General features: G+C 40.1%; 2 protein-coding genes across 2 annotated transcripts in view; one reads left to right on the forward strand and one right to left on the reverse strand.

The window, feature by feature from the left end:
• limd1a (LIM domains containing 1a) overlaps positions 1-8,193 on the forward strand; it is a 56,062-nt gene extending 47,869 nt beyond the window's left edge. Inside the window, exons 6-8 of the mRNA XM_056263119.1 lie at positions 2,316-2,367; positions 6,040-6,108; positions 7,754-8,193. Coding sequence (XP_056119094.1) covers positions 2,316-2,367; positions 6,040-6,108; positions 7,754-7,897 — 265 coding nt within the window. The 3' untranslated portion in view covers positions 7,898-8,193. The remainder of the gene's footprint in view (positions 1-2,315; positions 2,368-6,039; positions 6,109-7,753) is intronic.
• A 2,122-nt stretch (positions 8,194-10,315) lies between these two features.
• LOC130096580 (E3 ubiquitin-protein ligase TRIM39-like) lies at positions 10,316-14,762 on the reverse strand. The gene is made up of 5 exons (XM_056263129.1): positions 14,285-14,762; positions 13,359-13,454; positions 13,005-13,276; positions 11,677-11,894; positions 10,316-10,935 (listed from the first exon to the last, which is right to left on the reverse strand). The coding sequence occupies exons 1-5, from the start codon at positions 14,678-14,680 to the stop codon at positions 10,334-10,336; spliced, it is 1,584 nt and encodes a 527-aa protein (XP_056119104.1). The 5' UTR covers positions 14,681-14,762; the 3' UTR covers positions 10,316-10,333.
• Positions 14,763-15,274: the final 512 nt, after the last annotated feature.

The raw sequence follows: 15,274 nt of genomic DNA on the forward strand, positions 1-15,274 counted from the left end.
CCAAAACCTCAGTCAGTCAGGTGGTGACCATATGGAGATGAAATCAAACTGAGCCTTTCCACTCAGTCCTTCTGGGATCTTTCATTGAGATCTGCAGTCTCTCTTCCCCTCTAACTCCATCGAAAAACATTTGGGCACTTATAAATGTCTGATTGTCTTTGCGTTTGATAAATATAGTAGCCTAGAAATCTAGACGCACCCTAGCGGCAGCAAAAAAAATTTTGCAGCCGGTGTGGTCTAGCAACTCTCTGGGCTGGAAAAACCAAACTCTAGTCCGGCCAATCACATCGTGTATAGAGTTGGTGGGCGGGCTTACCAATGACGGCAGAGATGTGACGGTTCTGCGTGATTTCCATAGGAGATTTCCCTCTGCTTGAAAACAAAGAAGATGCTGCTGGCGAACAGCGTCTTTCGAATCGGCTTTGGCCGCGGCTCTGGAGAACTTGGAGTTAAGAGAAAGTCACTTAAGTCATTCTTAAAAAAGGAAGATGTGTTCGGACTTTTGACGATCGGATACGGCAAAAGTTTAATATATCAACTAGCTCCGCTGGTGGGAAAACGCATGGGACTCACACAGCCACAGCCGTTCGTTGCTCTGGTTGGTTGAAGCGCTGTCCTATTGTCAGATGTCTGACCTATTTATGAGAGAGTAGTTGTATTATTCACTGAACCAGTTCCTTTAAAAATGCCAATTCATTTCAAACGGTGTTCTTCTGAGATGCGTAATGGTGAGTTCTGCTGTAGTCTCAGACGCCACGGGCCGCTAGCTGAACGTCTGAAGTATATGACACACACAATTGGAAACACTTCAGGAGTTTCAAAGTCATCATATAATTGGATGCATTCTAGAGACGTGTGTGATGCGTTCTTTAGCAGTCCACCTGGAAACAAAGCCGTTGTGATGCCAAACCCCCTTATGGAACAGGAAAGCCGACCAAAGCGCAAGCGGGGCCAAATAGTTGGTTAACGTTACGTGCGAGACGCCGAAATGGATGCCAATAAGATTCTGAATGGAAAGTTTACTTTTAAAAAGTTTAAAAAGCCAAGACCAAAGTGATCTGTGTGTTTTGTCGTTGTGAACTGAGCTATCATCATCGCAGCACGTCCAGTCTGAAATACCACTTGATGATGGCCAAACACACACACACACACACACACACACACACACTGCTGATGCGAATTCTCCGCCCCCTCGTCAATATCAGGACCTCGTCAGTATTTCTTTCACCCTTTTATTGATGGACAGTGTTACATTGTGTGAGAGATTATTTGCTCCAAGTGAGAATGTTAGTGTGAAATTGAACACAGTATATGCCAATGTTGTTTTCAATAAAAAACATTTTTGCACAAACCAAGCCGATCCACTTTTCCATGTTGATAAGAGCATTAAAATGAGAAAAAATAATGGGACAAAAAGAAATCAAGAGACATTTAGATTAGATAAAAATGTGCGATTAATTGCGATTAATCGCGAGTTAACTATGACATTAATGCGATTAATCGCGATTAAATATTTTAATCGTTTGACAGCACTAGTTTACAACTGTGATAATGAGCACTTACCAGCGCCAACTAAACACTGGATGTTCAGAAGTATGTGAAGTCCGTGGCGCCACTGTTGCAGCAAACTTGCACAACGTTCTTGAATGAATAATTTATTAGACGCACACCATAGACTGTGATAGACTTTGGCCCCCAAACATGACGTGGAACAAAGCGAACCGTGATTGGTTGCTTTACATGTCAGTCAGACGTCCTCTTGGGCGGCCCTTGGCCAATGAAAGCTGTGATGGAGTCCAGACCGTCTTCTGCCGTCAGTCTGAAGGTCTGGCAACGCGAGACTAATTCAGCTGTGAATTGTTGTATAAACATAATATTACACTTGCAATTATGTTGTTGGTCTGGCTAGCAGTGTGGATTTTAAGAACGGGAACACTCAAGCTTGTGTGGAAAAGCTTAATCAGTATTAGCCATCTCTCTCTCAAGATAACAGCATTCACTTATGGCTATTGAGAAACCCATAACCAGCTCAGCTGTTGGTTAAAAGCCATTGCAAAAATGGCTCGTTGGATCTGAGAAAAGCTCTAGCATAATTTGATTGCAGAAAGCACTTGCTTTGATATTTTGACGACATGCAAAGACATTCAGACATTTTTAAGTGAGGCTGAACTACCCAAATACTACTTGGGGCCAATATATTATTGTACTGTGGGTGAAGAGACATGCGGGTACCTTTTCTTTAATGGAAGATTTTCATTAAGAAGCCATTTAATATATGATCTGTGTGATTAGTTTTCTCTCTTTTTTGTTTTCAGAGTTCTAGCACCTAAATGTGCCGCATGTAATCAGCCGATCCTGCCCTCTGAGGTAAGACACGCACATCTCATTTGTCTTGGGCATTTAGATGAGCCATATTATCAGACTGTGTCATAGGCTATGTTCAGACCGTCAGTCCAGATCCGATTTTTGTTCATATCTGATTTAAATCTGATCAGATTTAGCTAGTTTGATTGCCAAAAATCACATTAAATTTTTACACAACTGTTTCAAGATACATCCATATGTTGTTAGAAATCCTATTTAATCGCATTTCTGGAAATACCTTTCATTGTGACTGATCTGATTGGATTTTGTGTAGTTTATGTGACTTTCTCACGCCACGTAAAACGTAAACGTCAGACGTTATAGGAAACACGCTGAAAGTCGCTGCAGAAACAAAGCTGTGTTGTTGAAAAGTGTAGGACGAGAAGAAAATGACAATATAACGGACACATATTTTGCAACCGGCTGAGACGACAGAATAAAGCCACTCATAATGGTTCTGTGGTAAATAAGACAACATCTCTATTGCAAACCCCTCCATGTTGTTGTGGTTGTTGTTGTACTTGGCGTATGCCTACCAACACAACGTCATTACCATAGAAACCAGTGCAGATATTGCGGAAAACGAAAGAGCTGCATGGACACACAATGTGGACGTCAATCATTTTATATCAGATTCCAATCAGATACACAAATAACCGAATTTGGACCGGTTTACACTGAGAGCCTTACTGCTGAATTCCCATTTACTGCTCAGATCTGATATCTTTGTATAGCTGTTCACATTGTTGTTTTAAATGTGGCCAATATCAGATTCCAGTGTGAACAGATGATGGTCCTGAACTGACCCACATGCGCAAAAGAAAGATAAAAAGACATCACGCAGCACGCTGTAATAGGGAAGTAAACTCGGAGGACATTAAAGTGAGTGATTACGCGTTTATTTATTGTCTGATGTTGATCTAGAGTGACGTAAAAGTCACATGAAATCCGATTCGACTGTTCAGACTGAGTTCGCATTGCAAAACATCTGACCTGTGTCGGATTTAGGACCACATATGAAAGACCCCGTTCAGACTGCAGGCAAAAGTGGCCCAAATCCAAATTTTTGGGGGTCAAGTGACCAGGTCAGACTTCTTCAGAAGTAGTGTGAACACTCAAATCTTGCCCAGATCTGATTTTTTTTTCAAATCAGATTTAGACCACTTCCATATGTGGTCCTGAATCAGACCCAGGTCTGATTTTTTTCAATGCAGCTGCAGTGTGAACAACCCAGGCGGATTTGATGCGACTTTTACGTCAATCTACATCGACATTTGTCACAAATTAGCTAAAGAGTTAGCCATAGACACAGACAGTCAAATTCAAAACTTGACTAGGCCTACAAAATGGAGAACAGTGATGGAGCAAGTCAATGGAGGGAGAGTGAGGTGTTAGACCTAATTAGTATATGGGGAGATAGTTCAATTCAAGGAAAACTAGAAGAATCATACCGTAACTGCTCCGTTTTTCAAAAAAAAACGCAAACAGTTCACACTGGAATCTGATATAGGCCACATTTTAAAAGGTAATGTGAACAACCAAACAAAAAATCTGAATTAAGCATTAAGACTTGCGGTGTGAACGGGGTCAAAGTGGCACAAATCAAAATTGAAAAGACCCGATTTCATGTGGTTTGTGCTGTTCACAGTCACACTAGCCTGGTTAAAACCAGAGCATTCTCAGTTGTAACTGAGTTATGGTCTGGCAAAGCGTCATAGACAAATCATTTCCAGAGGGGCGTCACCAACGGACGTCACCGGATAGACCTAAACCCAATCAGAGCGATGAAGGAGATGGCGTATGCAGAGCGGCGGAGAAACATCTCCGAGTGTTGTTCTTTGCTCGGTTTTTAACTAAAAGTAAACGTTCAAATGGCTTAAAACAGACGCGATAGCTGATTGGAACGAGTGATGTTCGACGGCGGCATCCATCTTTGTAATGTAGGCTACAAAATCTGCTTCAAAATCCCAGCGCTGTCGTCATCGTGTAAAGCCCGGCCCAACGTTTCTGATTGGTGCCTCGATTTCGGCGGATTGGAAATGGGCTTGAATGAGCTCTTTGCCAGACTAACTTTCAGAGCAAATCTAAATTTCCCGGAAGTTGTCTGGGTTTTCCCAGGCTATGTTCACACGATTATGAGAACAACAGAGTCACATATATGAGCAAACAATCGGATTTGGGCCACATTTGCCGGAAGTTTGACCGTAGCCTTAGAGCCACATGTCAAAGCAAGGCTCTGCGAATGCCAGTTTAGACTTATGATGTGTCTTTGCTTGATATGGGACAAGTAACCAAACAGTGCATGGGAATTTTCTACTACTAAGTAGACCTTACAACTACAGTTACTTACACTATCCTGAACATCTCTAGATCATTCCAGAACACTTAAAGCCTTCTTTAGGCCTGTTACTGAAGTTAATTCTGTTAGCATTGATAAAGGAGTGATTACTGCTCAGTTAGGGCATGTGTCATTTGTTTAACCCCCCGTCTATAATTAGAGATGACCCCCGAGGCATGCTGCACTCCAACACCACGAAGAGAGCAAGAAACTCTACAGGAGTTCATTCTCCTTGAGCTGAAAGGATTGCTTTGACTAGAGAAGATCAGAAAACAATAAGGAATATTTCACCCAAAAATGTCAAACCCTCATGTTGTTATATTTTTCAATTGGACGCAAAAGTCTTTACGTTTCTCTTTTCCATTCAACAACAGTTCATAGTGACCATGGCTAAATAACGACAGGATTTTTAGGATGAACTATTCCTTTAATAGCAACAATCATCAACCAACCCAGGCTTATTGGAAATATGCATCTCTACCTACATTTCTGCAAAGCTGCAAAAACTTAAACCTACCTATACATACATTTCATGCGGTTTCCAGCTGTGATAAACACTCAGATGCAGTAAAACGGATAAATATTTGTCATTTTCAAACAAATTATGATGACAGGTCCAGATTATCAGTTAATGAAGACTTGTTTTGCACAGTTCCTTGTACAATACTATGTTACGACTTCAAAACACTTTTACCATAATGCATGATTTGTAAAATAATTCATTTTGACGTTTGCATCACATAATCAGCTCCATATATACGGTACTGTGCAAAAAGTCTTAAGCACATTAGTATTTTAGACAAAAAAAAAAGTTTTATGGCAGTTGTTTATATCTGTTTCAGTAGAAAACATCACTTTACATTTCCAAACATTCCCTTTACCATTATTTGTAATAATCCAGTGAGATTTTTGAATGCACAAGGGGTCTATGATCTGATCTCACCATCATCGAGTCTATCTACGATCACATGAAGAAACAGAATCAACTGAGACAGACTAAATCCAGAAGAACTGCAGCAACGTCTCCAAGACGCTTGAAGAAAATACTAATGTGCCTAAGACTTTTGCACAGGACTGTATATGGCTTTTCTTACTCAGTTGCTCACCTGGTGTAGCATTGCATCTGTGATGTCCTCAGGTACGAGTCCTGTGAACTCATGAAATGCAGACAGTATTTTCAATATTAACACATAGTGAACAAGGGAAATAATCATTTGTATTAGTTGTTTGTCAATTGTTGACAGATGATAAAGCAGCAGAGAGCAGAGCATGTTCGTCTCATCGTGTGTGTTTGTCCAGATATGTGTCATAATCTCACTGGTTGTTTACTCCCATAGGGATCGGATGAAACCATTCGAGTGGTCTCCATGGACAGGGACTATCACGTGGAGTGCTATCACTGTGAGGTGAGTTGAGCTTGGAAGATGACAACAGTAATACAGTCAGAAAACTACGCAAGTCTCGCAAGATTTAGGGCCCTATCTTGCACTCGGCGCAAATGACTTTGTACACTGACGCATGTATCGTTCCTATTTTGCACCCGCGCAAAGCGGGCTTTTCCCTCCACAGACGCACGTCGGTTAACTAAGAAATACACTTGCGCTCCCCGGGGCGGTTCAGCGCAAAGAGGAGGCGTGTTCCGGCGCAAACTTTCCCTCATGCTATTTTGCTGTTCTATAAAACAATTGCGCCACTGACCAGAAAAAAACTAGTCTAAAGTCAGTGGCGCGTTGTTCATTATGCTATTTTAAGGGCGCATGCTTGGCCATAATCAATGTAGCGTGTGCACAACGCGCATACACGTTGATTCTCTCATCTAAGCAGCAGTTTTCATTTTTGCAAATCATACATTATTACGATAGATAGATAGATAGATAGATAGATAGATAGATAGATAGATAGATAGATAGATAGATAGATAGATAGATAGATAGATAGATAGATAGATAGATAGATAGATAGATAGATAGATAGATAGATAGATAGATAGAAAGACAATTTATTATAAAAGCATGTAGCTTACACATTTACCCAAATTATCATACGCCTGTTTAACAGAAGTTAATTTGGGTGGGTTTCTCCATCCCCAATGTCACTTCTCTGACGAGAACGCTGCTCTCCTCGGCTGTGAACCGCTCCTGGCGCGCGCATGGCAAATCCGCCGTTATAATAGGAATCCGCTTTAGAACAAGCGCGCCTGCTCTTAAAGGGAATGTGAGATGACGCTCTGATTGGTTTATTTCACGTTACGCCCAAACCACACCTATGAATAATGAAGCTACTTCAGGCCAACCCCTTTTAGATTTGCGCCAGGCGCAAGAGGCATTTATCCCGCCGGGAAAATAGCAACAGCGCCGGGATCCGCCCACAAAGTTACTTGCGCTTTACGCTTTGACACTTGCGTTTCAGATCGTTAAAATAGGGCCCTTAGTGTCATTCTCAATGGCCATATGATGCTGTTTTAAAAGTTCATTATTTTGTAATAGAATAGTTTAACATTAGCCTGGCGTCAGATGCTAGTCACACTGAGTCTGATGCTGCTCCACTGGGCTGTGATTATGGGGCGTTTCAACCCAACCTGGAAAGAAAATGCCTCTGCACTCGATTGGATCGACAAATGCCTTGATCGCGGTTCTCTGTTCCTCTTTTAAATGAATGCGCTGTCTACATCTCCTATAACAGCAGACGCGACGCTGAATCTACACATCTCAGTTCTCCAGCGGCGGCCATCTTTGTTGTAAACGAACTCAACCCAAGCGCTCTTTGGTGACGTGATGATTACGTTACGGTTGATCATCTGTCCATCATCGTATAAAGCCCGCCCTGATGATTTGATTGGTCCGAACAGCTTTGGTTCGAGTATAGTTGCTTCACAACGGATCGAGTCCAGGCCGAACTTCCCATCCTCAAATGTTATAGGCGGGGCTAAGTTCGGCTGGGATCCAGGCTAGCTTAACTTGCTTCAACGTTCAAAAAACACATTATTTTTCACACACTGTACATTATTGTAGCATGAATTTGAGCCATGAGCGTGTGAAACTCTTTCCCCAGGACTGTCAGATGGAGTTGAATGACGAGGAGGGTCACCGCTGCTATCCTCTGGACGGACGCCTGCTCTGTCACGCATGTCACCTGAAACACATCGACCCCGCCGCCCCTCTGTCCACAGCACACAGCTATCACAGTCAGTTTTAGAGATCTCACACCCCCTTGTGGGCGTTCAGAGATGTCACCGTTTGCCAAAGATGCTCAGCTCATTACCAAAAGCCCCAGCTGAGATTGAGATTACAAAAACAAAGTCATTTAGCCTTGCTTGTATGAGACAAATGCTGTAAACAAAGAGCCATTGGCTTATGCAAAATGCTACCGATATTTGTAAATAGGGCAACTAGTACATGTTACAAAACCGTTTTTCTGAATTTCTTGAATGCCACCTAATAGTATATAAACATTTATTTAAAGGTGTGCTCAGTAATTCTTTTTATTCACTTGTGCTGAGTCCTGAAGTTATGCCGATACCAAGCAAAGTAGATGCTAGAAAAGCTATTTTTTGTGTACTGATGCCATTGTGAACATTTAATTATTTCAAAAGCTCATTTGGATGCTTGTGCATATGTAAACGTCAAGCATAAACCAAACAATGCAGCTTTTCCGGGTGATCACTTCAGATGAATCTTTATTTATTAAAAATCACACTCTTCTACAGTCATGTTTGGAAAACTATTATTCGAAATACCTTTGAGATTATATCATTAAACATAATTCAGCAGTACTCCACAACTCTGAAACTTGGCAGGTCAAACCCACACCGACCTTGATTGTTTGTACATTTTGTTCAATAAAGGATTGAACAATCAGGGTCACAAAAGCTGTTCTTGCAGAAATTCAGATCATTTAAGTGGGTTCACCAAACACCAGATTAAGATGACATTATCTTGAGGCCAAAAGAAGTAACTGCAGCGTAGCTCACCTTAGTAAATCATTCATAACTCTATCGCTTTATGATTTTCACAAGTGAAGCGGTTGATTGTGTTCACTGCCTTGTCATCTTCTCAGATCTCACTGTTACTTATTTATCGATCTACTCCTATTAAGAAGTAGGATGTGATGTGTTATGCGGATGATTTTGAAAAATAAAAGATTTTATGATTTATCAAGAATATTTGTTTCAGCTCTTCTATGCTAGAAGTTTAACGTTCACCCAAACATGGAAATGCTGTTATTATTTAGATGCCGTGTCATTCCAAAACTGTGTATCTCTATTTACTATCATTCCTTGTTTATATTGCTAAATATAACTGACTCATCAACATACACTACCGTTCAAAAGTTTGGGGTCGGTACGATTTTAAATACTTTTAAAAGAATTCTCTTCTGCTAACCATGGCTGCGCTTATTTGATTAAAAATACAACAAAAATCAGTTATAGTATTAAATATTATTCCAGTGTAAATCAGCTGTTTTCTGTGTGAATATATAGTAAAGTGTAATTTATTCCTGTGATCAAAGCTGAATTTTCAGCATCACCAGTGTCAGTGTCTTCAGTGTCAAATGATCCTTCACAAATCAGTATAATATGAGGATTTGATGCTCAAGAAACATTTATTATTATTATCAATGTTGAAACAGTTATTGGTCTGTCAGTTGTAAAGTTTTTTTTTTTTTTTTTAGGATTCTTTGATGAATAGGAAGTTCAAAAGACTTTTGTAACGTTATAAATGTCTTTACTGTCACTTTCGATCAAATTAATTATTCCTTGATAAATAAAAGTATTGATTTCTTTCCTACAAAAAATAAAAATAAAATTCTCACTGACCCCAAACTTTTGAACGGTAGTGTATATTATAAACAAGATTCATACCATTCAATTGACCCTACGCCAGCAAGGGGTGCTAGGGACCTGTTCTACCAGCGAGTCCTGGGAAATATCTACACACACATATACAGGTGAAACTAAAAAAAAATAGAATATTCTGCAAAAGGTCATTTATTTCAGTAATTCAACTAAGAAGGTGAAACTAATATATTATATAGACTCATTACATGCAAAGTGAGAGAGTTCAAGCCTTTATTTGTTATAATTGTGATGATTATGGCTTACAGCTCATAAGCTGTAAGTTTCACCTGTATGTATATATTATATATATACACAACCTTGCATTTTTTATTTTAGGAGGCTTTTTATTTCAGAAGCTTATAATTCATTACATTTCAAATAGTGCTTTTCTCTGCACTCAAAGTGCTTTACATAGAAGGGGGAATCTCCTCAAACACCACCAATGTGCAGCATCCCCTGGATGAGGCGACGGCAGCCATATTGCCCCAGAACGCCCACCACACACCAGCTTACTGGTGGAGAGGAGACAGAGTGATGAAGCCAATGAGTATATATGGGGATGATTAGGAGGCCATGATGCCGAGGTTGCACCCCTACTCTTTCGAAAGACTGTGTGACCACAGAGAGTCAGGACCTCGGTTTAACGTCTCATCCGAAGGACGGTGCTCTTTGACAGTTTAGTGTCCCCGTCACTGGGGCGTTAGGACCCACACAGACCACAGGGTGAGCCTCACCAACACCTCTACCAGCAGAAACCTGGTTTTCCCAGGAGTCTCCCATCCAGGTACTGACGCTCAGCCCTGCTTAGCTTCAGTGGGCAGCCAGTCCTGGGCTACAGGCTGATATGGCTGCAGTTTAGGCTCCTCCGTGGTTATACTAAACTTCACAGGTAAGATCCTGAGTGGGAAATCTGTACAGCTGCTATAGAGCAAAGGAAAGACTGCTTCTGTAAATGTGCTGGTGAAAGTGCGCAGATGTGTGTTCGTAAGCGGATCAGAGAATGAAATCGATCCTCCGTCCCAGTCCAGCTTCACTCTAATCACCTTCAGTCTCTCTTCAACGGATAAATGTGTGCGAGCCATCAGAGGTGACTGTGACGTATACTGACCAGCCATATAACGCACACGCCACACTCCAGTGTCAAAGAGCGCGTCTCCTTTTCTCTGGTTAGATGCTGTCGTTACTCCAACAGACCAGCACGTGTTGTTCTCGACCTCCACGTGCCAGCAGTGCTCTCCAGAGGTGAAGCCCTCATAGCCCAGCACACAGTGGTAATAGTCAAATCTCTCTGGATTTTCTGGACAGTGTTGTGCGTTAGCGCTGGATTTGACATGGGTGAGATCATCCGACAGGAACAGCAGAGGATATGCAGTGTTGGGGTCCAGTGTGACGGGAGCTGATGACAATACAAAACACATCTCAGGCATGAAATTACTGGTGCGTTTAAAGGGGTGGTTGACTATGATTTCACTTTTTTAACTTTAGTTAGTGTGTAATGTTGCAGTTTGAGCATAAACAGCATCTGTAAAATTACAACGCTCAAAGTTCAACGCAAAGGGAGATATTTTCTTTTACAGAAATCGCTTTTTAAGGACTACAACAAACGGCTGGTAGGAAATACAATGAGCTTATTAATGGGTTAGTGACATCACTAACACTAAAATGTACATAACCCCCCGCCTGCGTGAACATGATTTATAGATTATCATGACAGAATATGTCTAGAAGATCGTTAACTCCACATCAGGTACATAAATTAATCAACTAACCAATCAGAAATGTCCTGTTGCATTATACAAGTTGTCCATCTTTGTCTGACTCCGGTTTGAACATAAAAGCATAAATGTTTTTGAAAATTTCAGTGCATGTCTGTGTGAGGTAATCTGAGCTGAATTTTTTCCATTAATTCGCATTTAAAGGGACACACACAAAAACATTACTGGTGTGTGTGCTCACCCTCAAAAAGTGACAATTTTAACATGCTATAAAAAATATCTGTGGGGTATTTTGAGCTGAAACTTCACACACACACTCTGGGGACATCAGACTTATTTTACATTTTGTGAAAAGGGCATTATAGGACCGCTTTAAATCCAATGTGTAATTATTGCCTGTGAAACTGCCATAGAAAACCCACTGATATGAACGATCTCCTGCATCTTCTCCCAGACTTTGAACCTCAGGTTCCCCAGGTGTTCTGGCACATTCATCAATGCTCCAGTAGGAATCTCTGGATCCTGCGGTGTGATCCGGGCTCTGCAATCACATCCAGGAGTTTTAAAGGACAGAACGACTGCATGCAGAGAAAAGAGCAAGAGAACGCCTCGCTTACCTTTCTTCTGAGAACATGAAGTTCTGCAAAACACAAAAGGAGGAATTAAGCTTCATATGTACACGATCAAATGTCTTATTTAACCCTCAACCAATATTGATTTTTGATACAAAGTGCAAAGCTATTTACACTAACTCCCACCACTGTGTGATTGAGCTAGACAAAATCATAAAAGAAACCCATCTGATAACAAGAGCAATGGCGTGGAGAGTAAGGGGCCGTTCGCACAGAACAGTTTTTGTGTTCCACTGTGCTACTTTTCCATTGTTTTCCATGTAAAATGCGCCAGACGGATGCGTTTGACCGTTACACTCATGTCTTGCGTCTTCTGCAGCGTCTCGCACGTCACACAGCACTCTAAACACACGGCAAAAAGTTCAAAAGTAACATTTTTTAAAAAGTCTCTAGTCCTTGCTGGGGGTTTTTCCGTGTTTAACACTGCAAAAACGTGTTCTGTGTGAAAAAGTAGGAGCAACATTCCTGTCTGAAAATGTCGTCCTAACCATATAACTACTCCTAAACCTAACCCTACTCATGAGTTATACCTAAAATCAGAGGGAAATGACAGGTGAATAACACTGATGTAGAACAGTGTGAATAATACTGATGTTAGGTCAGGGTTCGGGTTAGTGGAATAAATTGACATGTACAGTAGTTGCAAAGTTAGTAAATGTCTGTTGGAGCATCAAAATAAAGTGTGTGCAGATAGTAAGCAGACAGTCTACTAATACTCTAAGAGTTAGTTGATATGTAGTGGCAAAGTTACTTATAGAACGTCTAAAGTGGCCCATTGAATTACAGCGTTTCTGAAAATACTGATATTTTTGTAAATAGCTGCCAATAGTTTTTCGTATAGCATTTAGTTTCTTTGTTTAACAGGTCTGTCTAATAGTTTATTAGAACTGTTAAACAGAGAAGACCGAGATAAACTAATGATGAAGGAGAATGGGAGCTCTGATGATCTCAGCGATGTCAAAAACAAAATTCGACACATCGACCAAACAGAAACTCTATGGCCAAATATCAGTCACTTTAATGCCTTCATGCTTGATCATGGATACAGTGAAACAATATTGTATAGATAAATAAAATAAAACCCAGATTAATACAATAAAAATAGGTTAATAGCCTACAGTAAAACATTGAATTGAAAATACAGGTGAGTTCTTCTCACCTGCAGAAAGGTCATGTTGGCCGCGTCTAAATCATCTTTTATAGTTCTGATGTTGCTTGAAAGAGACTCTATTTCTCTGTCGATTTGTTCAATCCTTTCTTCCATCATCCGACTCTTCTGACTCTCTTCCTCTCTTAGTGCAGATATTCTGTGCATCTCTTCATCCCGCAGACACTGATGAAGCCGCTCGAACTCCTCCTGCAAGCGTCTCACAGTCTGCTGAGCCTGAGTCTGCGCTCACAATACACAGATTTCTCCTACCTGAATTATCGTGAAAAAATGTATCTAGAAAATGTCACTGTATATTTCTCACCTTAATGTGTTGTGCTGTATCATCAAATGATTGTTTCATTTCTTTAAAGCTCTCGAGTTTTTCTTGTAAACGTTTTAATGAGGTCTTCAATTCCTCCTGAAATACAATAAACAGTTGATGTTTGTTAAATCAATGGAACGCCATTAATATGCAAAAGAGTAAGTCTATATAATTTTAAGCAGTGATTCCCAAACTTTTTTACTCACATATTGGCTAAGATCATTCTTATTTTTATGTATTTATTTATTATTAACAGAAACTGGGAGTGTAGATATATTAAATTAATTAAACACAATTCATTTTGTCATCCTATAAGATTCTATATTTTTTAAGTAAAATAAGTTACTGAGGGAAAAATTGACATCTTCACCCTTTATTCAAATATTATTAAAAAAAATCTGTTTTGTAAAGATTTTGTAAGGATATTGTGTAGTTGTGCTAATAGTCAATTGTTTTATTTGTAATAATAACTCAATGAAACTTGGTATAAATGATCATTTTTGGCCAGGCTGTCATTCAAAGAAATGATGAACACAAGCAAAAAATATAGAAAACCAATGAAATATTAATAACTGATTATGCTATAGTCAATGTTTGCTTTTTCCTGTGTAATATTTTATTTTATTTAACAAAAAAAAAAAAAGCTCACAGGAAAAAGCAAACATGTAGCAGTATTATGCCTTTGCCAAATAATTTTGTCAGATAAACAACTTAACCAACCTTAACCAAGTTTAGTGTTTTATTCTTCCATCATCTATATAGCCTATATATATATATATATATATCAACTTGAATTTGTAGGGTCCTTCCAAACCCTCCGGTGACCGGTCAACACTTTATAAGCACTAGTCGAGTTTAAGCACTAGTCAAATTATTCACTTAAATGCTGTATGACCCCTTTCTCCAAAAGAACACCGATGTTTCACCTTCATAAGTGGAGCGACTTCATCGACGGGCCTGAATGTGTGGTTGAGGTGTTTCTCCGAGTCTCTGCACACCAAACACACAGGCTGTTTGTCATCCAGACAGAAGAGTTGGAGTTTCTCTCTGTGCACATCGCAGAAGAACACACCAGATGAGGAGTTTCTCTTCCGGAAGAATGACTCGCAAATGTTCCGCAATGCGAGATTATCCGGTGGAAGAAACCCTGTGAACCTTTTCCCGCAGACGGGGCATTCCTGCAGTCCTCGCTCGCTGCAGACCCGCTGGAAACACGCTTTACACACACTGTGACTGCAGAGCAGAAGCACGGGACGGGTGAAGATGTCGAGGCACACGGGACACTGCAGATCCTCCTCTGGGACTTCCCTCAGAGAACTCATTTTCTATCGCAGTCCCTTTAGTTTTGCTGCAAAAACTTCTTCTTTTTCTTCTTCTTTTCGTTTTATGGCAGATTGAAAAACTTCAGAAATGAAAGCTTCTCATGTCTGTTTTCCCGGATATCCGTGTTAGGATCAGCCCCTAAAACTTGATCATGTGATCATCGTTATTGAGGTTAAAGATTACTTTAGAGGACGCTTGCAAAGGCAAATTGACTGCCATATGTTTATTTGAGCTGTCTGTCTGTCTGTCTGTCAATAATTCCACTGAGTGGAAAAAAAGATTTTCATGCCTTCAAGCAAAACTTCATAGATGCTCTCTTCTCAATTAATTTCCTCTATGAAGTGGAATATACAATGCAATAAATGTAGCCTAATGTACAGTAAAGTATGTTTTTGAAAGATGTCTCTTCTGCTCACCTAATTAAAAATACAGTAAAACAATATTGTGAAATATTATTACCATTTAAAATGACACTTTTCTTCTGCAATATAGGCTATTAATATAAACTGTAATGATCAAAGCTGTATTTTCAGCATCATTACTCCAGTCTTCAGTGTCACATGATCCTTCAGAAATCACTCTAATATGATGAT

This window comes from Rhinichthys klamathensis, unplaced genomic scaffold (genome assembly GCF_029890125.1).
Source record: "Rhinichthys klamathensis goyatoka isolate OS25496 unplaced genomic scaffold, OSU_Roscu_1.1 h1tg000198l_1, whole genome shotgun sequence".
In the NCBI taxonomy this organism is placed as follows: Eukaryota; Metazoa; Chordata; class Actinopteri; order Cypriniformes; family Leuciscidae; genus Rhinichthys; species Rhinichthys klamathensis.

Excerpts from the sequence above, each read along its gene's own strand:
- LOC130096580 (XM_056263129.1), bottom strand. The coding sequence starts at position 14,680 with ATGAGTTCTCTGAGGGAAGTCCCAGAGGAGGATCTGCAGTGTCCCGTG. Across the intron at positions 11,895-13,004 it reads TTTCAATTCAATGTTTTACT|AACTTCATGTTCTCAGAAGA; the intron begins GTAGGCTATTAA and ends TGTGTTTTGCAG. Across the intron at positions 10,936-11,676 it reads GCAGGAGATCGTTCATATCA|CTCCCGTCACACTGGACCCC; the intron begins GTGGGTTTTCTA and ends TATTGTCATCAG.